The following is a 27,880-nucleotide window of genomic DNA, read 5'->3' as shown; positions in this document are numbered from 1 at the left end:
GGCAAACCTCTACCTATTTTGTTTTATTTATTTATTTTAAAATTTCATACACCGCACCTTCATCCAAAAAGACACGTTTCAGGGCGGTATATACAAAAATCAAATATTCATTACAATAAAAATCTATGCACGATGCACCAGCCTTACTCTGCTCTGTGGGCACTGTTAACAACTAGAGGACTTAGGGGGGCAGCCCGGCTGTGATTCAGGGGCACAGATGCTTCCGAGGGATGCCTTTATGGAATGGTGTTCCTTCCTCCCTTAGGGGATCTGCAGAGGGTGAAGAAGTGGGACTTCGCTCTGGCTCTCCACCTAAATGCAGGGCTGTGTAGAAAGTACTGGGAGGGGGGGTGAGAAATGCCAAAGACAAGCAAGAGTACTACTGCCCTTTAATTCTGGTTCACTATCCAGCATTTGGTGTGTTTTTTATTTGTTTGTTTGTTTGTTTTAGTCCTCTCAGCCCCAGCAGAGAAGAGTATATTTATCCCTGCTTTTATAAATAGTAATTAAATTAAGTGAAATCACAAAGTGGTGGGAGGCCTCTTTCCTCCAGAGATTGTCCTGTCTGCAGGACGTTCTCTGCCGAGGGCATATTATTTCTTTGGTATTTGGGCAGGACAAGCCCCATTTTCAATAATTAGAATAAAATTCCAGGGAGGAGGTATCTTCTGAAGATGGGCTGGTAACGCTGGTGTGTGGCCATTTAAAAGCAAACTAGCTGACCAAAACTTTCCACCCAAATCTTGCAGGCCACCTCAGGATCCTGGAGCAAGGGCCTCCATTTTATCCCAAGCAGCAGTACGGGAAATGGTGGTCTCTCGCAGGGGGCTGCCAGGCAGTTGCCTTCCCTATACAGCTGATGAAACAGGACGCTCCACTGAGGTGGCTTCCTTCCTCTTCTTTAAGTTGTTGAAGGGATACAGAATGTACCAGTGTGTGCAAAGAAGGCAGCTATTCTGACAGCCACAGCATGGAGGCCCTTTTGAAGGCCAGACCGGCTTAAGTCCTGCAAAAGGACTGAGAGGGTTGCAAAAACTTGGAAGAGGCTTAAATCTGGGTCTCCTGCACCACTTTCCTTCCCCACTCCCTCCTCAATCTGCATACGAAGACCTCAGCTAGTTTCCTTCCAGTTTCTTTCCAAGGGACACTGATTGTGGAGGACTGAAATCAGTTTTCTTCCTGCCATTCTCCCTTCTGGACTTTACAGTTCTCTGCAGCTAGACCACCCCTATGGAAGATATTCTCAACTGTACTGGCGTCTAAACTGCATCCATAGGCAGCCTCCATTCTCCAGCAAAAGCAGCGAGAACAGGAGCGGCGCCTCACAAAAATGCAAAGCACACAAAAGAGCTCAGCCTATGATTTCTGAGAGAATCACAGGAGGGTTGGAACTTAACAGCTGTTTTGTTAAACAAGGACAACAGGTTAAAAAAAAGCATTGCAGACCCAAACTAAAGAAAGATACTGACAAAGCTGAGCAGGAGATAGAGCAGTCTGGATTCCGCTGGGGGCCTCTGTCGATAAAGGGATAAAATTGATCCCCCAACCCTGCATGCAACTCTCGTGGTGGGGATTGCTCTCTATCAGCATCCCTAACACTTGCCTTTTGCATCTTCAGTCAGTCTGTGGTTCCCCAGGATAATAACAACTCCTTCTTGAAGTTGCAAAGGGCCCTGCTCCGTTGGTCTTCCCTATCTGAAGTACGGAGCTCATGGCACTGACGCCACCACACAGGATTCTGGAGCTCTGACAGCCTTGAAGGGGTAACGTGTAACAGTTTCAAGAGAGGGAAAGAGAAGACAGCTGTACGCATATCATACTGACTCTGAAGTGGGGCCGCTACTGCTTTAATCCTGATTGATTAACATCACAGTATCTCCCTCCCGGGAGCCTTATTAAGGAGCTGCTTCTATGGCTAGACAGAGAAAGGCTACAGAGAACAGGGCAAGAGGCTTCTCTGCCCACTCACCCAGCCAGAGGTGTTTTTTTTTCCACGGATAGTGTTGGGAGGATTATCAATCCCTCTGGCATCTGGGTGCGGATCCGTCGGCTTCCCCTTCTCCTGCCCCATCTCGGTGTCCACCCTGAGTTCCCTCGGCCTCTGTGGTGGGCCCTAGAGTGTATCTAAGGTGCTACATGGCCAGCAGGACACATCAGTACTCCCAAAGCGTGGCCCGGTGCAGGGTGTCTGCATCAGCCCGCAGGGTTCCAGCTTGGTCACCTCGGAGGTATTTGCCATTCTTCCCTTTAATGGCCACTCGGCTGCACTCGCGGAACTCAAAGAAGAAATCTTCAGACATCTCCCCGTCACTGCACACTGTGCCGTTGCTGGCCACGTACCAGAACTTCCCTCCGAGGCCTAGGAGCATCCAAAATGCAGGAATCACTGGAGTGTATATGGATTATCAATACAGCTGATCTATTAAAAGGAAGGGACTTCCAAATGCCAGATGCAGGGGAAGGGGGATCAGGGGAAACACGTCTCTAGTTTTCTTGTGCGCTCCCAGAGGCCTCTGATGGAGCCACTGTGAGATACAGGAAGCCCTTGGCCTGATCCAGATGGGCCCTTGGCCTGATCCATCAGGCCTCTCCTTAGGTTCTTATGTGTTTAGGTTTCCCTTCCATCCCATTCATTGCTCACAAGTTTCCCTCACATTGAAAAGGCAGAGTTTCTTTTAAAATTCATCACTAAATAGACCGTCAGCCTTACCAGCGTGGAGGACTGAATGGGATGGAGATCTGTGGCAAGACTAGAGTTAGGTTTCTTGGGGGGGGGGTTAGCTGGGAGGATAGGTTTCATTGAAAAGAAACTAACAATAAAAGGGAATGAGTGACAGAATCTTATTTAATCCACTCTTCCCAACAAATGGATGTCCCCATTTATTACCAACAAACAATAAAGACTGTGGAACAAACCTCGTGGGACACATAAAGTGAACAACTTGAGACCTGACAGCTCTACATGGTGGAAACAAAAGCTAAACTGTCCTATGGAGAAGGCAGAGCAAAAGCACAACCTCTTCAAAAATGTGGCCATTGGTAGAACAGCCCACATCCTGTTTAAAGTGTTGTCTGCAATGTCTTTTATTTGAAGGCTAGTCCAGCCCAGCCCAGTTCCGAGGCCAAGAATCATCAGAAGGGAAAGCAGAGGGCCTTGGATTTGCCAGTGAATTGGTTCCAGCAACAATACATTGCTGAGCCATCCATAAACAGTAACATTACGTATCTTGGAAAAGCTTGGTCTTGAGTGGCATTTTGATCCGATAGCTTTACGAAATACTGGCTTCGAATGGCAATGAGAACTAGAACTGGCTTCTTGGTTGCATCAACCTGGCTGCCTGCACTTCTGGATTCTCCTTGGGGAAGTGGCTATTATGGCAAACATGATGATGAATGAATTTACCTCTGGGCCACTGACAGTGAGTTAGAGTAAGTTGACTGTGAAAGACAAATTGTTTGGCATAAAAATAAGTTTCAAGGCACTTGCAACGGAGCAGGGATAGGGAATATTCTGATGGTCTGCGGTGTCTTTGCCAGTGCTAAACTACAGGACGGTATGTTTGGCCATGACTACATGCTCAACTGGCATAATGAATGTCCATGCAGCTTCCCTCCAAGATATGGTCCTAAATTATTTTACGATGTCGAGATTCCCCATCCCCACCCAGCCCAGCCCATCTCAACCCCTGCGTTGCAGACAACTAACTACCTTTGATCTGGTAGGCGCCATCATTGAAAATGATATGAAAGACATCATAGACAGAACGATTGGCATCCAGCAGGTTGGAGTTGCGATGGTAGCACACAAAGCCGTGAGTCCCACGAAGAACCAGAATGGGCCGGTTGATCAGCTTGAGAATGAATTCCTCATCCTCCCCTGTGGTCAGATAACTGCAGGTCAGTGAGGTCTGAGGCTCATGGGACCGGGAGGAGGTCAGGATCCCAAACGAACAGCTGAGAATCATCAGGCTGTGGCCAGAATGAGTACGGCCTTGCTGTCTCAGCACCCAACAGATTTCCAGGACCCCCCACGCTGACATTTTCCCCCTGACATGTTTGCATTTCAATGGGAAATTTGCAGGTAGGGGTGTGATCAGGTGGCTGGAAAGGCATGCACCTGATCGCACCAGAAAGGGTCACTTTCACCCTTCAGTCTGTTGAGGAATTCCTCCAGCCTAATCCTTGATAAGCAGTAGTCTGGCAGCTGAACCAAAAAGGTCCCACTTGGGCACCGATTGGGATTAAGCTGGAGCTCATTTCCTCGTATGTCATGAGATTGCCAGGAAATAGATAGCACCAGCCCATTCCATAAGGGGTCCAAATTGTGATCTATTTCCCCATGTAATCATGCCCTGGGACTAGTTTTTATTAATCTCCTTCCAGTTTGGAAGCTGAGGTTAGGCCCCTCTTTTCTGCAATCTCCCTGTCCTTCCTCTTCCTAAAGGCTGCAGCCTGCAAACGCTGAAGAACGTGGTCTCTTCTCCTTCATGGGCAACTGACATCAGTCCTTATTTTGAAACTGAATGGCTGTGTTTCAACAGATTACTCACTGGTTAGCTGTCATCACACATTACACCACAGAGTGGTTCCCAATGCTGGGTCCCCAGATATTCTTGGACCGCAACTCCCCAAAGCCTTCATCACTGGCTTTGCTAGCCAGGATTTTGGGGATCTGTAGTCCTAGAACATCTGGGGACCCATGGTTGGTGTGGCATTTAGCTCTGCTCTCACCTGTCCGTCACAGCTGGGCAGGGGAACCTCAGCCAATGAGGACGGAGGGTGGTGCAGAAGTGGGAGGAGCTGAGTTATATAAGGTGTGTGTGTGGAGTTTTGGGATCAGTTTTGAGAGATGAGTAATTAAAGTGATTGATAGAGAGTGAGAAAGAGCCTGTCAGTGAGGGAAAAGTCTGTGTGAGCTAGTGTCGGAGAAACAGTGATTGAATAATTGATTTATACCTGTGATTTACTCCTTTTATTTCTTGTAATCAATAAATACTTTATTTGTTTTGAAAAGAAACCCTTGTCCTTTTGATTTAAAGGATAGGTTGGTGGCAGCAAGTTTTTGAAGAGAAGTAGTGGGCACTCTTATAGGCCTGGATGGGTAGAGGCTTGAAAGAGGCCTGCTACAGTTGGGAACCACTGGTTCAGTGTACTGCAAGGGCAGGGCCCATGTGGGCCTCTAGATGTTGTTGGACCACATCTTCCACAAGCCCCAACTACCAGTTGTAATCCAACAACCTATGGAAGCCCGCAATTTACTCATCCCTGGTGTAATGAATGGGTACACTAGGAATAGGTCTACACTTAAAAGCGAACAGAAGCTTCTTTCTGCCACTGGACCCACCTCAGAGGTGCCTACGGGGGATGCACATGGAAGTCTGAGGCAGCATCCCACAGGTGTGATCCTTTTCAGTACACCTGCTCCAGAGAGAGCTGTAGTTTTGGGAGCTGGCCGTTACCATCTGCTCTCCTGACCTCACCAGTAGGTTAGATAGATGTTTGAGGCGCCCTACAGGGCCATCCTCCTTTGCTCGGTGTTGCTCCTTTCCTTCTGCCTGCAGCTTGAAGGAGATGAACACAGCTACCTCTCTGAACACTTACTTTCCCCTTCCAGTGGAGTAACTGAGGCTTCAACGTTCCACAAAACAAACAGCTGTCTAAGGGAAAGGTGGAGAAGGTGTGGCCCTCAAGCGGTTATTAGACTGTATCTCCCACCAGTCCAGGCCAGTATAGCCAATGATGAAGAAGACTGAAGGGAGTTACAACCTGACAACATCTGGACATTCACCTACACTTCTTCCCTAGTTCAGTTCCCCCCCCCCCCCGTTCGCCTTTCTGACCCTCACAGGTGTCCTTTTTCAGTAAAGTAGCAGAAAGAAACAAAGGAAGTTCAGCTACAAGACTGAATTACTGGTTGCTGGTAGTATTGGACTACAAACTCCATCAGCCCCCACCTGCTTGGCCAGTGGTCAGGGACGACAGGAAATCCATCAAAATCTCAAGGGCCACAAGTTCCCCACTGATGCTTTATAAAAAACATACAGACCATGCTTCCTTGTCTAACATTCCTGGGCCATTGGAATGGAGACAACAGGAAGAATGCCAGCCTTAGCCTTGAATCCGGTTCTGAGACTTACCCACTGTGTCACTGACAGCTGCCAGTTGTCCATTCTTCTTAGTGCAGATATATTTGCCGTTGCCAGCTTTGAGGGCTACGCGGCGCCCACGCCACTCAATGTCAAACATGGTGCTAGGAGATCTAAGGGGGTCAAGGCAGAGTGGCAGGTGCAGTGATCAATGGGAGAATTAAAATGGGAAAAGTTTTTATTCCCCACCGCCACCCAAAATGCTTCCCTCGCATTTAGGTATTAAGTATATTGAAGCTGTAAACTGGATTATGCTAACATGGTACTGAATTGTACTGAAACCAGTAGGATTTATTTCTGTATAACACTGCATTGGCTTGCACGGTGAGGTGGCAGCATCCATGAAGCCTTATCACATTCCACTGAAGCCTCTTGCTCCAGATTTCTGTTAGGGCAGATTCATTCATATTTAAAGGAGGAGCATTATCCCAGTGTCTCATCTGATTGCAAAGTACAATCTGAACAAACCCCTTCCTTTTCGGTCGCAGATGTGCCGAAATATCGGTAAAGCTGTTTTTTCACTGGCATCTATGGATGTATAATCCAAGGGCTAAACAAATTCTTGGCAGTTTATTCTAATCTGCATTTCTCCAGCTTTAACCTTCAGTGTTTGGTTCACATTTTTCTAGATCACAGAGTTCTTAAGTACTCCCAAAATCCCTGTAAAAATAAGCAAATAAATAAATAAATAAATTAAAATCAAGCATTGAAGGGTGAAGATACAATTAGACAAGATGGCAGATCTGTGATTGGATTTCCCTTTTTTTCTTTTGCTATCACTTGTGATGATGGGAGAATGAAGCAAATCAGGGTCATGATAGGGAGGAGATGTAACCCTTCTTCCCATTTTGTTTGCCATGATCTAACCTGCATCTCTGAATTTGCTCTTTGTTCTGCAGAAGATTCCAGCAGGGACCTAACCACACTGCAACTCCAAGGCGACCCTCTCTCACACATGCATTCCTTACAGTTGTTTTAAACCTCTGGAAATCTTGCAAGAAACCTAGCCATAAATCTTCCATTGTCTCCAACTGCCCGATTTCAAGGTGTCACTCACTGGTTCTCTTAACCATGTGTGAGCCATAGAACTATGCTCAGCTGCCATGCAGCTGACAACACTTAAATGGCCCAAACGTGTGGAAAGGGTGAGGTGCACAGCCTTTTGCCGCAGAATTATGGTCTGTGGATGAGGTCTTTATGGTAAAGTCTATAATCATGTCTAGTGACTTCCTGGGAGAAAGTAGTTCACATAGATGCAGATGAAGGTCATCTGCAAAGGGAATCATTTGAATAGACCATATTTAAGCTATCCCCCCCCCCACTTATATGAGTATGTCAACATTCCCAGTTTCACGGGTGGAAAGAAAGCTCCAGTGAGGACAAACTGATTTGCAAAGGTGCCCCTCAGCTCGTTTTTTTTGCTGCTGTTACTAGAGAGAAGAGGAAGAGGCAGGCAAGTCACACACAGCTGATTATCCTGGACTAAGTTAATAACACCACACAGATCGCTTTCTCCCTTGCCATCTAGCCCACCAGTTTCCAACTTGTGACTTCTGTGAGTCACAGTCTGAATTCAGGGGTGTTGTAACAGCGACACTAGCACTGTAAAAAAAGGTGGCAAGAGAAGCAATGAAGAAGTGGCTCCCCAATGCATGTTTTTGTTGAGGTGGGTTTCAGATCTGAGAAGGCTAAAGGCTCCTAATTGAGAACATTCAAAGCATAAAGTGAAAGCAGTGTCTCTGCTTTCACTTAAGGCCCACCAGGTACTGTCTGTGACTGCAACCAGTCAGCCCATCCCCAAATATGGGGCACCAAAATTATTGCTGTATGGAGTGTAACTGAACCACTGTCCTGTGCTCAGGTTGTTTTGTGTCTCAATCCAAGATCCTACATTCTTACACATATATGAACATTTATTGTAAATCTGGACAAACACAGTGCTCCAGCTATGCTCTCTCTTTCCTGGAAGGCAAGCAAAAAGGATGACATCTACACACTGAACATGAAACATGAAGTTTGCTGCCACAAAATATGCTCATAGCTGCTGAGTAAAGATTTGAGCAATCCACAGAGAACAAGATCAATGACTAGTATTAAAGATGTCTATAGATTATCTGATGCCTAGTGTGGTACGGTGGTCCACAATAGTGGACTAGCACTTGGAAAACCTGAGTTCAAATCCCTACTGAGGCACAAAAACTCGTTAGTAGTAGTAGTAGTAGTAACAGTAGTAACAGTAGTAACAGTAGTAGTAGTTATTTACAAGTCAATATTTTTATAACTTTGATTGAATGTGCACATTATTTTTGAATAATAACAATAATGTCTGCTGTTAAGTCAGTTCTAACTTACGGTAATCCTTTTTAGGGTTTTTCAGGTCGAGAGTATTCAGAAGTAATTTACCATTCCCTTCTTCTGATGGCACCCTAGGACTGTGCAGCTTGTCCAGGGCCACACACCTTGGCTCTTCCCCTAGAGGCATAGTGGGGAATCAAACTTCTAACTTCTGGCTCTGCAGCCAGATGCCTATCCCACTGAGCCATCCACCACTCCTTAAATATGTCTCTTACCTTGAAAGCCCTACTAGGGTTCCTGTAACTCACTTCCAACTTCACAGCACACTACACATAACATACTTTATTTCCAGTATGAGAGGAAGTATGCCTCTCCATACCAAATGCCAAGGGAAACAAGCAGGAGGGTGCTGCTTAAGGAAGGTAACCTCATTTCCTGCTTGTAGATTATCCCCAACTGATTGGCCACTGTGGGGACAGAATGCTAGACTAGACGGAGCTTTAGGGTAATCCAACAAGGCTTTTCTTATTTGCTTGTCACACTTTTGTTCCTGGCTAGGAGAAACCTTGTCCTAAGTCTTCTACCTACTTTTTCCATGTCCTGGTTCTCCTTCCACCACGATCTCTAACAGAAACTGTCTTACAGTACCTGTCAGTGAAATGAGGACATAGTCCAACTCACACTTCAGTAGCCATGGCTTGAATCCCCCCATGTGACACCAAGGTCCAGTAGTTGCCTGTGTTCGAATGGAAGATGCACTTCTTGGTCTCTTTGTCAATCTGCATCTGGAAGGTCTCATGGTGTGTCTCTTCATCCTGATTGGCTGAAATGTTGACCCCTGGAAGGAAGGACAGCCTTTATACTATTTAGATTCACAGCATCCCCCTGCCTTGCCATGGCTAAGGCCACTGAAAGCTGTGCCCAAGGCCAGCAACAAGGGATCAAGTGGAGGACTGCTTTGTACACATGGGCAAGGTATGGAACACATAAATAAGTGATTGGGGTGGGGAATGAAACAATGAAAATATGATTTATTAACAAAAAAAGAAACACAGTACTATGCAAATTATAATGGATAGTAGATCCTGAAACTAAAAACAACAGGAGTGAAGCTCTTTCTTTCTTATCCTAAGGGTAAGCAACTTGCTTACATGCTTCTTCTTTGTAGTCTCTGTAAATCACACATATGGCTTCTGGCGCCTGCACAGAATGATCTTGAGAACCAGCTCAGAACTGCAGTGGAAGGAAAAGTGCTAATGCTGCTCTCCTTTTTTGCAGGGAAACCAGTTCAAATCTGTGGCCGTGGGCACACAACTTATTGCTTTTGCTTTAAACCTGCAACAATTGCTTCTTTTTTGTGAATCGTGTCATCTGTTGCATGATCTTCCTGGGGCTGGCTTGCCTAATTTACTCGGCTTCCCCACTGCCCTGGAATATGCTTGCCAGTCATCATCAGCTCCATGCTAACATTCCAAAGGGGCTCAGGCGTTAATGACACAGATAACCCCGCCTTATCTCAATCATCCTTCCAAAGATCCAGTGATGTGAGTCACTCTCATTCCCATGTGATAAATGGGGAATGGCTGATGAGATAGAGTGATTTGCTCTAAGCCACCTAGTAGTCCCTAACAGAAGTTAGTCTTTAATCCATATCCAACAGCCTTATAGTGACCTCATTTCTCTGGGTGCTGATCCTTACCAAGATGAAACATTGCTATCCAAGCACAAGAGAAGAAGTATTAGCAGACTTGAGGAAATCCTGACATTTAATAATAATCATGGGCTGTCAAGTCAATTCTGACTTATAGCAAACCTTTTCAAGGGTTTTCTAGGTAGAGAGTACTGGTTTGCCATTTCCTTCTTCTGGGGGGCATCCGGGGACTGTGTGCAGGTTGCCCAAGGTCACACAGGTTGGCTTTTCTCCCAGGAGGCACGGTGGGGAATCGAATTTCCAACCTCCGGCTCCGCAGCCGGATGCCTAAACACGACTGAGCTGACATTTACAAACACAGAAACATCCTCATCCGTTCAAAACAGCCCAATAAAGACCGTGGCTCCAGAATGCAGATTGTCTGTTAGGCAGCATGCAATTTATGTACACAACAATGTGTACAAATAAGATCTAGCAAATGCTAAGATAACACCATTGAAGAAGGCCGCTTCTGGTCAAAAATAGTCTAATGATCTAAACATTTTAATTTGTTTTTAATGTTACCTATATTTAATATACATCCATAATTTTAACTTGTGCAGCAGTCTGATAGGAAGGGAGGGAGGGAGGGAGATGGAATGGAGTGGTCTATCCTTGGAAAGGACATGGCTGGACTCTGATCAGAGCTCAAAATATTACATTTTAAAAGGAGCAAATAACTACAACTAATTAATTCTCTGGAGCCATTCTGCTGCTACCAATATTCCAATCACACAAGTCATTCCTTGTACTACATCTTATTAATGTTTTATTTGTTCGTTCATGTACTTACTTACTATCCTGCATTTCTGCCTGTACAGAAAGGGAGAAAACATCTTTGCATCACTAATGTCAATAACAATAATAATTACAAGCTGTCAAGTCAATTCTGACTTATGGTCAATTCCAGGGTTTTCTAGGTACAGAGTACTGTACTCAGAAGTGGTTTGCCATTTGCTCTCTCTGGGGTTGCCAGCAGGGGCAGGGGCAGGTTGCCTGCAGCGCAGCTGTATATGCTGGCTATTCTTTTGAGATGCACAATAAGGAATCAAGCTCCCAGCACCTCGGGCTCTGCAGCAGAGTACCCGACTCAGAGTGAAGCTACACTGTTGAAATGAATCCCGGCTGGATCAGGGTTTTTGAAGTCAGTTTTAAGTCATGCAGTTTTTGTGTGTCGGTGTGTGCATCCTTTTGGGACAACTTTTATTCCGGTTGTATAATGCGCTGTATACCAGTCAAGTGGGATACATGGGCTTTAATACTGTTGCCTTTTTATTTATTTATTTATTTATTTATTTGTTTGTTTGTTTGTTTGTTTATACCCCACCCATTTAGTCATTTCAACCACTCTAGGCGGCTAGAGCAAACTGGCACCTCGGTGCCCCATCTTCTGATTTTTCCAGGTCCCTCATCATGCCTTAAAATCATTTTCTTCTGCTCTGGTGTTTTTTGTCCTTTGGTGTAGAATTGCTTAATCTTTTTGTTACTTGTTTGTAATATTTTAAATTTTTATGTATTTCAAAGTGACAAAACGCTTGATGTTACGGATGGAAAAAATATATAACAGTCTTGATAGCAAAGTACCCTGCAGCCCAAAATCTGTGATCCTGGCATAAAATACTTGTCAAACCCCACAGACACAATTTACTCCAAATGACGTGAGTATACATGCCAAAATGTTTTTTAGAAAAACCATGATCAAAATCAATTCAAAATAGACAATTCCCTTCTTTAAAAAAAACACTTTCTGACCAAAAAATTCTGCACATTTAGCTCTATGTTGTGTAAGTGGATATTTGTAAATTCATTTCAAGTGTGAAGAAAAAATAGGATTATGATGTCTAGGTGAGCCCTCATTGAGCTACCCAGTCAGCTAGGCCAGGGCAATTACTTTCTGGTTCTCTTTGGTGGCCAACACTGATATTACACCTTGCAGATAAAGAAGAAACCAAAGAATACTTCATTTCCCACTAAGAATTAGTAACAGAATGGCATGAAGCCTGGCATATTGGTATTCCTAACTGAATATTTCTAAAAATGCCTTAAAAAGCTCTCAACAAGTAACAGTTGAAAATAACTAGGTGCTACTTAGTATGCTCAAGTAACTCATCATACCTAAAAAGTAACTTTGTAACTAGTGGTAACTTACATGTTACTGTAAACTAAAGTAACACATTACTTGTAACTAGTTACTTCAAAGCAACTAATTACAAGTAATGTAATTATGTTATTTGTAATTAGTTACTTCCCGTAACTTCCAGTAACATACATTTTGTTGTATGTTCTCCTTTCTTCTGTCTGTTGGGCAATGCCACATGGAAGCTAGGGGCAAACATTTCAAGTATTTCTCTTTTTTAAAAATTCTTTGAGGTTGTTCTCCATCGTAATTACCTTTCGTAATAATGCTGAGAGCTGGGAAGTCCCCCACTCCAGGAATACCAATATGCCTGGAAGTACAACATCTAGGTTATCCTCGCAGCCCCAGGACATCCAATCACTGATTTATTTATTTTTTGGTACAGCATTCTGAATGGCTGCTAGCCTGAAACCTTGGTTGGCCCAAAGCACCTTCGTTGCAGGGCTGTAATTGTGGTTAAGCAAGTGGGACTTTGCTCCAAAGCATAAGCGTTAGATGCCCCCAAAATCTAGAGATGATTGTACTGGTGAGTGTGTTGGAAAATAAAGAGTAAAGCCACCCAGATCTCTTCACTTTCCTTTTTGTTGAAAGCACATGTTTTCTCTTTGTTTCCTCTTTGTGGTGGTGGTGGTGGGGAATGGCACATTCTCTTCCTGCTTTTTCATGGGAGGCCTATGTCCACATCTCAGGGCACAGGAGGTGGGAGACCCTGCTGTTTGCTCTGAGTGTCAGAATTGCGAGTTACATTGGTCCTTCCCAGCCCTGAACCCTCTGTTGCTAAGCATTGGGTTCACAGCCAGCCAGCCAGCAGCAGGCCACTGCTCTTGACCCCAACGTCTTCCCTTGTGAGTCCTGTCTCCATGCACTCGACCTTAGCCTTTCTGCGGTCTGCCTCTTTCAGTTTTGACCTCAGTCGCTGACATGTGACCACAGAAGACTTCCTTCATTCTCCACTTGAATTTCATGATTCCCACTTCTAACACTGACCATTTGGGCCACCCAAATGAAACCACAGGATAGGAATTAATTTATCTCTCTATCTCACCCATTCTCCTTCCTCTTCCAGCCTAATAGTACATGAGACTCAAGCAATCCATTTTCCGGCCCTTCTTTATTTTTTGCTTTCACTTTATCCTGGCTGCAGTTGACTCCGCTTTTATCACAGCATCAGAAGTGCTGCTTCCAGGTCTTATGGTCCAGCCTAGCTAGCTGTTCATCTATGGAGAAATACTGGAGCAGGCCAAATACTTTGTTTCCTGGTAGCTGACTTCTGATTATTCTGATTTATTTTTTAAAAAAATGTCTCCCATGGCTTCTTCAAAGGACAATAGAAAAGGTCAGTTACTTTGGTCATGGATCTCCTGCATCGTGTGTAGTTTCAACCTCCTATGCATATGTATACACACAAACACCTGGTGTGGGGAGCCTGGAGAGACAGAAGGGTTTGTGCTGAGGGATGGACACCCACCAAGTCCCCTCAATTCTTTCTTTATTAGGCTGTAACAGGACAAGAATGCTGTGAAGCAGGCATTTAGTTGTCCCCTCACCTGGGAAGCAAACTCAGCCGCCTGGGATCAGAGTTTCGTCAGGCCTTCCTCATAAACAGAAGGCACATCCTGAACCCTTTTGGTGAAAAATGCCCTTTGCCTCCAGTTTGCCCAGGTCTTCCATTGTTCTTATCATATCAAGGTCCAGTTTAAACACAGTTTCCAGATGGTAAGAACATGCCTATTGTTTTGTTTACAAAAAGTGACCTCGGTCAGCCACCCTACTGGAAAGGTTTGGATGGAAGCCTTTTCAGTGGCTGCCAGCGGGCTTTGGAATTCCCTTTTAGGGGACACCTGTCTCACCTCTTCTCCAGCAGCCATTTTAGGTTATACATGACTGCTTAACTAACAGAACTAATATTAATTGTCTCTGAGTGGTAACATAGTTTTCATGATTGAAGTTCCCTGCTATTTCCTGGGCTATTTTAGTGGCTGAAATCCAGTAGTAAGTTGCATCTAGAGTAGGTCCATTGGATCAGTAGGGATCTGGTGACTCAAGCCTTTTGTTAATTCCACTGATTCAACGTCCTTTCTCTAGTTGCTACTTACTACAGGGTTTCAGCCACTGCTTCAGCATTAGAGTGGAAAATAGAGTGCAATGGTTAATTGACTATTTTGCCTTTGCTGCTAGCCATCGTGAGCTATTCAGAGAGAGGAACACTATCAGTGTTTGAGACAAACGCGATACCCCAGGCCTCACCAAAGCTAGAAAGTGCCCTAGTATGTTAAAAACACACATTTGGTCAAGGCCTTCCCTGTTCAAATTAGGAGCCTCACAATGCCACCCAATTAAGACCGGTGTCTTCCCTGGCTTTTAATGAGGCCTAAATTTCCAAGTGCAGAACTTCCACGGGCTTCAGCTTCAGCACCAGCACAGCCACAAATTAATTTGTTTGACGAGCTGTACTGAGCTATGGGTGGGCTGTAGAGACCAGTTCCTCAGTTAGGTGGGCTTGAAATCTTGACAATGGAGATAAGAGACTTCCTGTCTGAAATAAGGACTTCCTATTCTTTCATGGTGAAGCAGGCCACGTTTGTCTGAAAAAGGTTTCCTTGTCAGTCTATTCCACAGAGACAGAGGCAACACGAGAGCTCAGTTTCCCCAGCGTATCTGAGTCTGTTGTGTAGTGAACTTCTGTGGACAAACTAGTTTAATCTGGTTCGCAGTTTGTACTACTGGAAAAGACCACACCTGAGGGGGATAGTTTTGCCTGGATCCAGCCCGTTACAGTTTACAAAGGAGTTGGCTAAATTCCCAAGTGGAAAAGGACCTTCCCTGCTATCACTCTAATATTATTCCCAATCATCATCATACTTAGCAGCCTCCAGAACCATTCCTTTAGCACCAGTTGGTGGACATCCCCTTCTGTCACGGCTGTGTTAACCTGCAAATCCTCAAACAATAATTTCAATTAGCCTCGTTAATCTGATTGCCGTTGTTTCCATCTGGCGGGCACACAAGCCGCCTATTAATAACTTGCCAGCTCCTAAGTGGCTAAGAGTCCTGTGGGCTTTTGTCCTCCAGGCTCTTGCTCACTGCCAACGCAGGAAAGCTCCTGCCAACTGGTCTCTCGCCATCCTAGCAACTCTAGCCAACCCCAGGCAAAATAGGGTGGAGAAAAATTGTGGCCATAATACCTGTGGGGCCAGGCGGGTGCTACGCTGACAGGATAAGGACTGCATCCGTTGATTTGTTCATTGGTTTATACCTTTTCATTGTGAAAATGAACCTCACATGGTTCAATTAGGTTCAAAACGAATTTCATAACTTCTGCATCTTTTGTTATTTATGAATGTCTTGGTTCATAATTAAGACAATTATAAATGGACCTCATTTGTTTATTTATAAAAATTTGTATATCTTTTATTTTTGAAATCTCAGAAGAGTTCCCCTGAGATACAAAGAGAAGAGATTGGCTTACTAGCATGTCAACAGCATTCAAGCTCTTCCCCCCCCCTTTTCCTCCTAAAGGCAGTGATAGGTCTCCCCATCATAACACAGGTTTACAACTAAACTTACAGATGGAAAGAGAAGAAATGCTTGTTTGAGACTGAACAGGGCTGGCTCTACCATTAGGCAGAGTGAGGGAGTTGCCTTAGGCAACAGATGATGACCAGTGTGGAGTGGCAGGAACCCCCTTATTCTTCTTCTCTTTCACAAGGCAGAGCTATGCACTTCACACAGCTAGTACTATACCCAGCGGTGTAATGGGGTCTCAAATTTCAGGGGTGTTGTGCATCTATCCCAGGTGTCAGACTTCACTTTATATGCACTATTCAAGGCACAGAACCTGGTTCAGCAGCTTTAATGCCCACTATAAAATGCAGACTCAAACCTGGAATGCAATCATAGCAACCTCAAAATTTGGTTAACCAGCTGCCAATGCCTGGACTCCATGAGCTAATTCACAGTGCACTTGGTAATGTAGAGGAAACTATTCCATAACCGCACTGATTTAGCCTCTAGCTTCGTCAGCTTTTGTAAGTACAGTAATGTACAGAGCTTGGAGGTAGCAGCTTGTAATCTAGTTGCTAAATATTTAGCTATAAATATTTCCTTTCTTTTTTGCAGTGACTAGGATATAACTAAGTTATATTACATGTAGGACAATGGCTTAAATCCTTCTGCTTAACACTGTAAGTTGCAATTAGAGTAGGCTCTTTGAATCAATGGAACTCACAGAGGAGCTGACTCACCAAATCCCCACTGATTCAATGAACCTACTCTAGTTGCCAGTAAGATGAACAAGTGAGTCCTAGATCAAATCAAGCTTGAACTGTCTCTGGAGGAAAAATGTTGAAACTGATGCTGTCCTACTTCTGGGCACATCGTGAGAAGGCAGGATTATCTGGAATAGACAATAATGCTGGGAAATATTGAAGACAGTAGGAAAAGAGGAAGACCAAATACAGAGTCTAAAGGAACCCATAGCCTTGAGGATATTTTGGAGATTGCTCATTCATGGGGTAGCCATAACTGGGGGCACAACTTGACAGCACATAATAACAACAAACTCTAGTTGCAATTTACTACCCTAAGCAACAGGATTTCAGCCAAACATTCAACTTTTTTCTGCTGTAAATGTTATTTTTATAATTGTGGGAATATGGGTTTACCAAATGGTGAAAGATGGGTATCTCAGATGCTGCTTCATGCCCTGTCTTATCTGTTGTAGGGTGGTGGTGATGAGATGGGTGGGAGGAGAATGAGTCTTGTGTTACAGCTTGCAACACTGAAAAGGTAAAGGTAAAGGTTCCCCTTGACAATTTTTGTCCAGTCGTGTTCGACTCTAGGGGGCGGTGCTCATCCCCGTTTCCAAGCCATAGAGCCAGCGTTTGTCCGAAGACAATCTTCCGTAGTCACATGGCCAGTGCGACTTAGACATGGAATGCTGTTACCTTCCCACCGAGGTGGTCCCTATTTATCTACTTGCATTTGCATGCTTTCGAACCGCTAGGTTGGTGGGAGCTGGGACAATTCTTTAAAAGTAGCTATTTTCAATACATCTGGAAAACAGAAAAGTAGCTATAACAGCAAATTCCTTTTCAAAGCTTTCAAAGGATAACTTCAACAAGGATTTTCTAAAACACATTATCTCACGTTCCACACACACCCCTGTAATTATATGGGAACAAAAAGGGAAAAAACCAGAGGTAGAGGAATGGACCCACTGTGCAAAAAGGTCATAGGAGGACTGAGGAATGAGGAATGAGGAATGAGCATGGCTCATTGGCAATGCAATGGTATTGGGAAGAATACTAGGTAGAAGGGAAGGGGAATGAAATATCCTGGCAGAGGACACTGAATAGTAACACTCCCCACCATAATGGGGACGTTCCATGTCTAGGAACATGACTATTGCCACAATTCTTTGCAGGTCCTGCTTGTCGTGGGTGACCTGTCTTCGACTGATTGCTTGAAATGCTTCTTAAAAGCTGTCCAAACTGGTGGCTTTCATCCCATCTTGTAGGAAGCTAGTGTGACCCTGGAAACAGTACTGTGGCATGCCAAAGCCACAAGGGCACATGCTAACAAAGGGAAGCAAGTCACTTTCTCAGACACAACCAGTCGCTAAGGGTGGGATGCTGTCAGGAAATAACAGCGCTCATAAAATGAGATTGTTTTTCTATTAATTTGCAGCATCAGCCTTTCCCAGCCGTGTTACCCTCTAGCTGAGCTGGCCTCCAGCACTTCTGCTGGCTGGGGATGATGAGTGTTTTATTACAACACATCAGAGGGGCACCAAATTGGGGTAAATTGCTTGGCATCAACAAATCCCTAGATTTAGAGCTGGCACTGACAGATTTTTCCCTCAGAACGGATTTGCTAGTAACCCTATGGCTTCCTTGTCTTCCTTGCAGTGTTTCACAGGCGTAATCTCAATAATCCTTATGACAACTTGTGAAACAAGCTAGTGGTGTTGTTGTTATCCTCAGATAACAGCTTGAAGGGAGGTGGGCCTGAAGCTGAGAGCACAGCAGCATGCCCTGAGTCCACCCAGGGCGTTCATAGTCTTCACCGCTGCATCGCCACAGCTTCCTGATATTCTGCAGGGACATCTGATATAAGAGGCATTTTGCCTCAGTTTTCTTCTCTGGTTGAGGCACACGAGGGTCAGGATGATGTGACTGTGGGTTATCCTGGAAAAACAAACTTCAGCTGGTTGTTGGTTGGCATCCTGCGCCTTCAGAGATGGAGCCAAATTTAAGACAATCTTCAGGAACATTCCTGTCCTGTGAGTCTATGGAGCGTCTCTCTCTCTCTCTCCTGCCCCCACTCCCTCACTCTGCCAGGATTAGCGCAGTAGATGGAACAGAGCAGGGCAGCGTCATTACTTGCTTGACATTTTCTGTTACCTCCCATTCGGGCAATCAGATACAAAAGAGGACAGGTCTGTGCACCTTTACAGAAGAGGGAACTTCAGCACCTGTAGCTGTTTATGCAGACCTACCCCTGGGAAACCCCCCTCTCCTGGGCAACTATTTAAGGGGCAGAAGACCTCTCCTCTTCCCCCCCCCCCCATGATCACTATAACTGACATTTACTCACCTGCCATTTAATGGTTCAATCAAGGTGTTTTGGATGATACTTCCCATCACCCCTCCCCATGCTGGCTTTAGCTGAGTGGATTTATAGTCCCAAATGACCAGAGAACCACTGGATTAGGAGATGTAGAGGAACAACCGTATTGGGACAATTTGCTGCATCACAAATTCCCCTGAGCAAACTTTCCCACTGAGATTGCCAAGAGCAAGGATATCATGGGGGTGCAGAAACATCTGACTGCTTGACATTGGCATATTTCAATCTGTTTAGATACAAGCAAATTTCAGAACCTGTCCTCTGAAATTGCCGGCCACAGAGATTGGTGAAACGTTAGGAAGAACAACCTTCAGAACATGGCCAAAGAGCCCGAAAAACCCACAACCAAATTTCAGAACAGTTTATTAGCTGCTAATATAGAGGCTGCAGCTTTTTTTTAAAAAAATAAAAACAATGTTCTTGTGCTAGAGCTGATGACTACTAAGCATATGAAGATACCTGTGTTTTGTCTGCTTATCTTGTTTTCAAACTCCCATGGGTAGGCATATGCTGATAAGACATGTATGCTTTGAAGGAAACAATCACCAAGACATCTGCCAGACTGCTAGCATCTACATTTCCAGTGCAGGCCCATATTCAGAAACCTGTGGGTCACTCTTTGTTTTTCTTTTGCTTTCCAAAGAAAGGAGCTAGTCTTCACAACCTTCATGGCCTCACAAATGAAAACATCAAAGGCTTGAGTAGGTTTCTGAGCATAGATTAGGCTCAGGCGCTAGCAATGAAATGGTGGGGCATTTGTGCTGTATATGTTTATTCCTCAGTTCCTTCTCTATGTAGATCTATAAATGCATTAGTCTTCTTAGATCTCCTCTAATCGGTCCCATTCATATTCCAGCTTCAGGAAAAAGCAATCAGAATAGAATGTGCAAAAATAATGAAGTAAAATAAGTTGTCAGTCTCGTCTAGTGTAGATCTGTTGAACCAATGGTAGTTCCATCAATGTTGATTTGCATAAGTCCCATTTGTGCAGTGGGTCTAGTCTATTCGGGATTAATAATTTGTTTTAGTTTTACTTTTTAACAGTCAAAATGCACTCCATTGATACAACTGGCCAGTGATGAAAATGTAATACAGAGACAAGCCCAATAGGTCACTGCAAGCAGAGATACAGTGGATGAGTTACCCACATTTGTCAGTTCCTGTTAGTCTAAGCAACTGATGGGTTAAATTAAATAATGGCTAACATTGATGTCCCACCCACCACCTTTCCCATTCTTTTGATAGGTATTTATACTTCGGTTTGTGTTGTGATTCTAAACAATGTTGGAACTTAGGCAATGTTATATAGGCATGCTGGTATGCCATGAAGACATCAGAAACGAAGAATCTGGAAGCAATTACTTATAAATAACTAGCAACTTACAATTAATTCTTACCCCAATAACAAAGGTTATTCATGACGTTGCAACTGTAATTTAATAAGAACATCATCCCCACTGCTGTGTGATGCTAAGCTTTTGTTACTGGTATAGTTATGGGGGTATGGTGAAAGAATATTATTACACAAATCAAATGTTGGCTTGTACTGCTCTTTAGTACCTTCTTGTGTTTTTTTCAAGTAGATAAAAAAATCTGTTCAGGTTACTTTAAAGAAATGGGACACAGCTATTTTTAAAATGGCAATGCTAATTATAAATAATTACTTTTTGGACCATGGAACTCAGTAATTAATTAATTTTTAAAAAGCAATTTCCAAATTTGAAATAAAGCACATAGGCTGTTTCTAGGCAGAGACTCCTAGCACTGTCAAATGAAAAACACTATGTAAATATCCTATCTTTTGCACAGATTTTTCTATCTCATAAGGACAAAAGAATTGGTGAGAAAGCAGGAAGGATTACAAAGGAAAGACAACTGTCGTCTGGATGTCTATTGCCTGGAAAAGGTAATTACTCTAGATAAATTTCTTTTGGATTCAGTGTGCCAGATTTTTCCTGTCTATCTGCTTGTCTGCTGTTGTTGGTTTTTTATTGGCTTGGTGCCTGCATTTTTAATTGCCGCCTGGCACATGAAGCAAGGAGAGTTTTTCCTGACACGGAAATAAACTGATGGAGAAAATTTGGCACAACTTACATTTCTGTGTCGAGAGCCCTATTAAAGGCACAGTGGAAGGGCGAGCATAAAAGCAGCTCCCCTGCCTTGAAATGGGGGGCGGCCTGGGGTCTCTTTAATAATTGGGCCATACTGCTGTGAGGCACATGGATTACGAACATGATTCTTTAGTGAACCTATGGGTGCCCCGAAAGAGTTAAGTTTTCTGAGGCTGCAACTCTATACTCGGGTACCTGAAAGTAAGTCACATGGAAGTTAATGGAACTTTAAGTCTGGGTAAACATATATAGGTGTGTGCTGTTAAAAGACGGAAACTTTTAAACTCTTGGTTATTGACTTAATAACCAAAAGGTGCCCCCCCCCCCAAAATCCCAGGATACAGAAATGGAAGGGTGCAGCTAGATTTTGCTTAGGACAAAGATGGAGTAACTCTTTCAGCCTGAGAGCCAAATTCAGTTTTGGAGAAATGTTTGTGGCCCACATTCTAATGGCTGGCAAGGCCAAAGAAAAAAGCAAAGACAGAACAATACCTTCCCCACCTTTTAGCCTAATGCTGAATATATATACTGTATATGGAAGTACAACAATTAATCCTTAAGAGAGGCAGCTCAACGTTATAGAAATGGGGGTAAGGGAAGACCTCATATACAATCTAGAAAATCACCAAACAGTGTTACCATAGGGAAGGGGACATGGCGCTTTGGGGAATCTCTCATGACCAGAGTGAGATTCCAGGAGGAATAGATTCAGTCACACGTTTTCATAAAATTTTACAACATCTTAGAACTGCAAAGCTGGAAGTCCAGCCCCTGTCAAGGAGGCACAATGGGGAATTGAACTCCCAACCTCTGGCTTCACAACCAGATACCTAAACAATTGAGCTATCCAGCAGTTCCTTGATATTTCCCTAATCTGGACAACTAGAAAAGATCAGGAGAGAGAGCTACCTTTTTTCTCTGGAAAGAGTTACAGAAGGAAAATACCCCTGTAAAGTCATTGTGAAGTTCCACATGCATTGCGGGTATTTTCCGTAATAAAGCTATACTCTGATGACATCTATAGATAATTTCCACATTTTCACCCATGTGGGTAGGCACTATTCTTTTCTTTGGGAACAGCTGATAACATGCTCCAGTTGAGTAAGCTGTGTAAGGGCCAAGTCTTGAGCAATATAGGCAAGCAGTAGGGTACAAGTGGTTTGCTTTCTCTCCTGTATCTCTGCCTCCCCCACCCCCTAGCTAATAATGCAGAGTCCTCTAAGATACTCTAACCTTGACATGATTGTGGGGCGAGTTGCAAGAAAACAGGTAGCTATTGCTGTAGAAGCAATAAATGTCATCAGCCCCTTTTCTGTGGCTGAGCAGATCATCTCTGAACAGGTTGCCAGAGCCCTGTATCCTAGTAGCAAGTGAACAGGATGAAACTAAGATGGCTGACACTTCCCAATGTGCTGGCAATAATCGTACTCAGATGCAGTACACTACCTATACTAGGTACCTTCTCCTTAATGAATTTAAAAAGGAATACTGGGAAGGGAAAGGATTTGATTAGGCATGGAGAATAGAACAAGCATACACAGTTGCTTTGTAGTGTGGCAAAAGGGGCAACAGATGTGTCATTTTATGCATAGATAGACGCCATTGGAACTCCTGATGGCAGCTTGGAAAAAAGTGAGAGATATGAAGTTATACTGGCTATGAAGTGGAAGGCCATCTAATTGGTTTTGTTTTGAGTTTGGCAGCAGTGGACTGGAAGTTATGATACAAGTGCCATTGCCTTAAAGAAGTTAGCTATAATGGTGCATTATCCATTCACATTACACTGACACCAGTGGGCAACAGAGAATACTCATAGGACTCTCACTCATTTTATTAGAGCTTCCACTGGAAAGAACTTTACATCATAGGGATGGCGTCTGGGGTTTATTGGTTTGCCTTCCTCCTGACAGCTACTGCCAGCCACGGTAGAAAATACCAGGCTAGATGAACCAGCAGTCTGACCTACTGCCTAGTATCCTGTTGCTAATCTTAAATGGAGTAGGAAGACCCATTAAATCAAATATTAGAGTCAACACTTATGTAAATCCCACTAAGTCAGTGGGTTTACTCTAGCTGGGACTAGCAGTGAGATACTGGTTAATATAAGACATCTTTGTGTGTAAGGCAGAAACAGAGGCTGGCTGATGAACTTTCTCAAAGAACCACCAGATTCACTGGCATATCTATGGAGCTGTTGTGCAAGTACTTAGTACAATCACAGGAGACTGGGTTCTGTTTACTCCTCTGTTCAAGATGCTTGGAATAGCAGGTAATTTTCTTGTGTCTTAAATTGAGAGGATGACTGCTGATGATAATCTGTGGCCGATCACAGCCTTAAAGCTGACTGTCAAGTGCAACAGAGGGACCTCCCGTCTGACATACAGCTGTAAAGGCCAAATAAAACTATGAACCTCTCACCCCATTATAGTCAGACAGAGAACAGTCTCACCATGGCACCTGCTCTTTGCTCTCAGACCCTCACCCATCTCATAACCACAGTATCTCTTGTTCTCGGATCCCTTTGCTAGGAAGAGATGTCTGCCTATATATTAAACTGAGGGACCTATGAACAAGTATAAATGAAGAGCTTATGACATAAGTTATGCCCATCCCTCCCTGACCATCTCTGTACATACATACAGTATGGGTAACAAGATGACTGGCTGCACACAGCCTCCGAAATACCAAATGCAAAACAATATCATTAACAACAATGACAACAGGCTGATAATAATAATAATAATTATCATAGTCTCTCTTCTCCCTGCTAACACGGTCCCATAAAGCAAAACAGACATATGGGTTTACCTTGCCGTATGGAAACATATCTGCCATTGGAGGCCAGGAAGACCACTTGTGGGTGGCTCTCTTCCAGATCAAAGAGTTCATCTTTGCCCGGTTTGGAGCTCCTGCCAGATTTTAGAGTGCCGGTAGGTCCCATGGGTGCTAAATATTTGCCGTCACAATCCTTGAAGGCTAGCTTCCCTGCCTTGAATTCCAGAGTATAGCCTGCACGGGAATCAGGTTCCTTGACCAGGGTGCCATCATTGCGCAGGTAGCGGTTGTCACAGGTTCGCAGGCAATATTTCTTGTTCTGGAAGGTGAGCGTGATGAGTGAGTCCACCCCCCAGGGGATGTTGCTGTCAGTGGAGATCTCATCCTCTTGGGCACTGAGGTGGGCATACCTTCTTCTGCTCACGCTCAAGAGGTTGGCTTGGGGGTGGATGGCCAAGTGCACAGCCCAGAGCTCAGCTTCTGTGATGGTTTGGGCAAAACAGGACAACCGGTCTTCAGAACCACCAAAGAAACGCTTGTACAGTTCCGACTGGAGCGCCCAACGCCCATCCGATTGAGTGACAATGACAAAACGCCCATCACCTCCTGGCTTTTCAGCTTCACATGAAACTTTGCCATCTTTGTCTGCAGATAGGTACCTACCTAAATGACTCTTCAAGAAGACTACAGAGCTGTCTCCATCCTGTTCCAGGGTCCATATCTGCTTCCTTTTCAGGCTGGGCGCTGAAGCATTCACCTTGTAGCCAAAGCTTTCTGCTGTCAGATAGCGGTTATCCGAGTTGATTAGGCCAAACTGGATCTTCAAAACCTGGTGGATCCCATTTGTTGGCATCTTCTGTCTAGAGAGCAAAGAACCCTATGGACCGGGTTGAAAAGGCTCAGTTTTCCCAGTCTGTCCTATGGTACAAAAATGTGCACGTTCATATACCCAACCTCACAAACTGAGTGAGCTGGATTAATGCAAAGGAACCCTACACCTCATTCAAAGCCACTGTGACGTGCAAGTGCCCCAGTTCCCAGTATCTCAGTAGCAGCACCAGCTCTTCCTTCATTTAATCTGCTGCTGCTGCAACCCATAAAGCCAATCTCGTTTGGCTGTCTCTTCCCCCCTGCTGGCAGCACTGCTGCCTCTCCCCCAGGGCTCACAGTGACCTCTTCCTCCTTCTCTTCCTCCTCCTCCTCCTCCTCCTCCTCCTCCTCGCCTTCTCCAGCATGGGGGGGGGGGGCAGAATGCTCAGAAAATGCACATGCTTAGGCAGCCGGCCACAGTCTTGTTTAATTAGCACAGCTAGGATTACAAAGCTTTCAATGAGCTGCCAGCCTCCTGTAACCAATAGTGGGGCTACTATATAAGCCACAAAGAAGGGCAATTTGACAGACCACACAATGGCCTTTTGATCAGGCCTTCTTCTTCCAGTGCTAACATGTCTTCCATGTGAGTGGTACTCTGAAGTGCATCTATAAGTCCCCTTTGCCTTTGCGGCATCCACCTCTCCCTTTTCCTCACGTTCAGTAGATCTCCAGCAACTTCTCATCCTGAGCTTCAAGGAGGAAAACTGGTCTGGCAACCCCATCTGCTACCTCCCATTGCTGCTTCCCCTAGGGGGTGATTTATTCCTTTTTTACACCTGGGTGAAGTTACAGGGTGCTCTGATTCCGTGTGGTAGGTCACCTCAGCACTGAATGCCTCCTCCTCCTCCTCCTCCTCCTTGATTCAGCCTCTAAGCTCCTTAGCAATTAGCTGGCCATTTCTATTAGCGTAAATCTTTGATCCTCCTTTGGCCCCCTTTGCCTCCATCTGTCCTGCAGCCCCAAATCCATTGCTCTGTTCAAAAGGATAATTGCACTGTTTCTTGAAGCCCTGGTCACCTGGGATTTATCTTCCCACCTAAAGAACCATCAGAATCACGCCAGGCCAGGCCAGGCCAGCAGGGAAACGGAGCCAAGTTGTGGCTGTTAAGATCATTCAGGACAAAATGCATCTTGAAGGAATGCTGATGGACTGGAACAAAGGAACCTGGACTCTGCCAGAGCAGAAGTCATTGAATGGCATAGCTGTGGCCACACCCAATTGCCCCCCCCCCTCTGCATGCAGAAATGAGGCCTCTGCTTTCTCTTCTGCCTGCTGTACCATCATAAGAAAGAGCCATCTCTGGCCACCGTTTAGCAAAAGAAGCTACGATAAGGGGAGGATTGGGGCAGACAAGGGTCTGGGGAGCAGAGCTGCTTCTAAGCCAACTGGTTATGGAAACAGGCATGAGAGGAACCTGGGTAATTGAGCCAGGAGTCTAATAAAACCCCACTAAGGTAATACGGCAACTCAGCACAGGAGGAAGGATCTATTTTTTCACTGTCAAGTCAGTCAGGCACCAAAATCTGTTCAGCAGCTATGTTGTTTGCCACCGTTCTAGCCAGGGCTCACCCACACCTTGCCTTATCTACAGCACACAAACACATGGGGACTTGTCATCTGGACTCTATATTAATGTTGGGACTTGCAGAAATCTCACTGCCAACTGCAGGAAATTTCTTTCCAAGCCTTGTTTTCTGCTTGTACAGGAAGAAGGCTCATGAGTTGCGATGCTGGCACTCTGTTCCCTCCCTTGACTCCAAATGGCATGATGGGCCCATGTGCTTGCACCCACCAGCTGCACCCAGCCAGTATTTCCCCCCCTGTGCCTGGGCCGTGGGTGTGCCATTGTTCCACAAGCTCAACACAACTGAAAACACCCTTGCACTGACACACATGAGCCCTGAGGAATGGCCTGGGATATGGCATGAATGAGGGGGTTGCAGGTGAAGAGGAGAAGAATTCCCTCCCTCCTGCACACCCAAAGAAGGATCCAAGATGATACTGGTGATTAGAAATGTAAAGGGAAAAGACCCTTGCATACAGTTGGGTAGGATCCAACCAAGAGAAAATTAATGGGTTCTTTGGGCATTAAGAGATCTCTGGGTTCTTCAGTTTTCAGCTAAGTAGTTTTCATAGTTTGTTTTACCTTCTATGGCTGCTCCATTTGAGAATGTACAAGATGAATTTAGCTAACATAGGTACTCTCCCCGCCTCCACTCTGAAATTTTGCATGGTAGCACTGAAAAGCAGAGTAGCAGTGAATCTATTGGCTATCTAGCCTTTCCTTTAAAATATGCATATAGTACAACTACTAGTAGTAACAATAGTTGTCATCAGTATCAGAAGCATGACACCCACCTGCAAAAAAATGATGCAATGTAGAGTGCTCCTGTTCAGGATTTCACCCAGTTGTCAGTCATGCCTTCTTCCAAAATGCTCTATTTTTAAAAAATGCTCTCCTCTGCCATACTTTTCCTGACATATATGTCATTTGGGGTCAAATTATGCATCCCAAATAGCATGTCATTAGAAGCAGAAATCACGCTCATGCCCTAAGGGTGGGATGCAGATGGGCGGACCTTCATGTCTCAGCAAACATACTTGCAAGTGAAGCCTGGGTTTATCTTCCAATGTTAAGTCACAAAACCAAAGCAAACTACCGTAATTTGCTTTGAGACTGGATTTTTTTCTATAGTAGGGTGTGGTGTCCACCCAGGAATACAGGAAATATGAAAAGCTCATGTTATGGTGATCAGAGGTCTTTCAGGACTTACAGAATCTTCTCTTTTAATTTTGTGCCACCTGCCATGGGCTGCTTGACCCTTGGATAGAAAGCTTACTGGAGGAAGGGCCCAGCTGCTGCTGAGTTCTAAATACACACCATGTCCATTACTGAGATAACATTTGTTAGTAAGATGTAGGTAGGCTGAGTTACAGCAACTATGCTGTTAAAGTCCAAGCTCAGTGCACTGAAGGATCATTATCAGACATGAGCACCAGACACGCCTCCTAGTTCCAGACCTAGGCCATGTCTTTATGCTGCAAGTCTGTACAGTGGACCCTTGGCTTACAGACGGCTCCACTTACAGACTTTTCGAGTTACAGACTTCTCTGGTCGCAAAATTTAGGTTCGACTTGCAGCCGGAGAATCGACCTACAGACCGGGAATAAAAACAAAATGGAACAAAAATGGCCAGTGACAGATTAATTGGTTTTCAGTGC

General features: G+C 44.5%; 1 protein-coding gene across 1 annotated transcript; it reads right to left on the bottom strand.

The window, feature by feature from the left end:
- Positions 1-334: 334 nt before the first annotated feature.
- Positions 335-27,175, bottom strand: FSCN2 (fascin actin-bundling protein 2, retinal). The gene is made up of 5 exons (XM_020813331.3): positions 23,818-27,175; positions 9,123-9,279; positions 6,138-6,259; positions 3,710-3,877; positions 335-2,359 (listed from the first exon to the last, which is right to left on the bottom strand). Exons 1-5 carry the CDS (start codon positions 24,635-24,637, stop codon positions 2,154-2,156), a joined length of 1,473 nt encoding a protein of 490 aa, XP_020668990.2. The 5' UTR covers positions 24,638-27,175; the 3' UTR covers positions 335-2,153.
- Between the last annotated feature and the right edge of the window lie 705 nt (positions 27,176-27,880).

Source organism: Pogona vitticeps, chromosome 2 (genome assembly GCF_051106095.1).
Source record: "Pogona vitticeps strain Pit_001003342236 chromosome 2, PviZW2.1, whole genome shotgun sequence".
NCBI classification, from domain to species: domain Eukaryota; kingdom Metazoa; phylum Chordata; class Lepidosauria; order Squamata; family Agamidae; genus Pogona; species Pogona vitticeps.
The sequence above is the reverse complement of the archived record's forward strand: the minus strand, read 5'-3'. Positions and strand labels throughout refer to the sequence as shown.

Bases quoted from the DNA above. Each gene is read 5' to 3' on its own strand.
- FSCN2 (XM_020813331.3), bottom strand. From the start codon at position 24,637: ATGCCAACAAATGGGATCCACCAGGTTTTGAAGATCCAGTTTGGCCTA. The intron at 3,878-6,137 runs GTAAGTCTCAGA...ATCTGACCACAG, and splicing joins AGCTGTCAGTGACACAGTGG to GGGAGGATGAGGAATTCATT. The intron at 2,360-3,709 runs GTAGTTAGTTGT...GGATGCTCCTAG, and splicing joins TGGCGCCTACCAGATCAAAG to GCCTCGGAGGGAAGTTCTGG.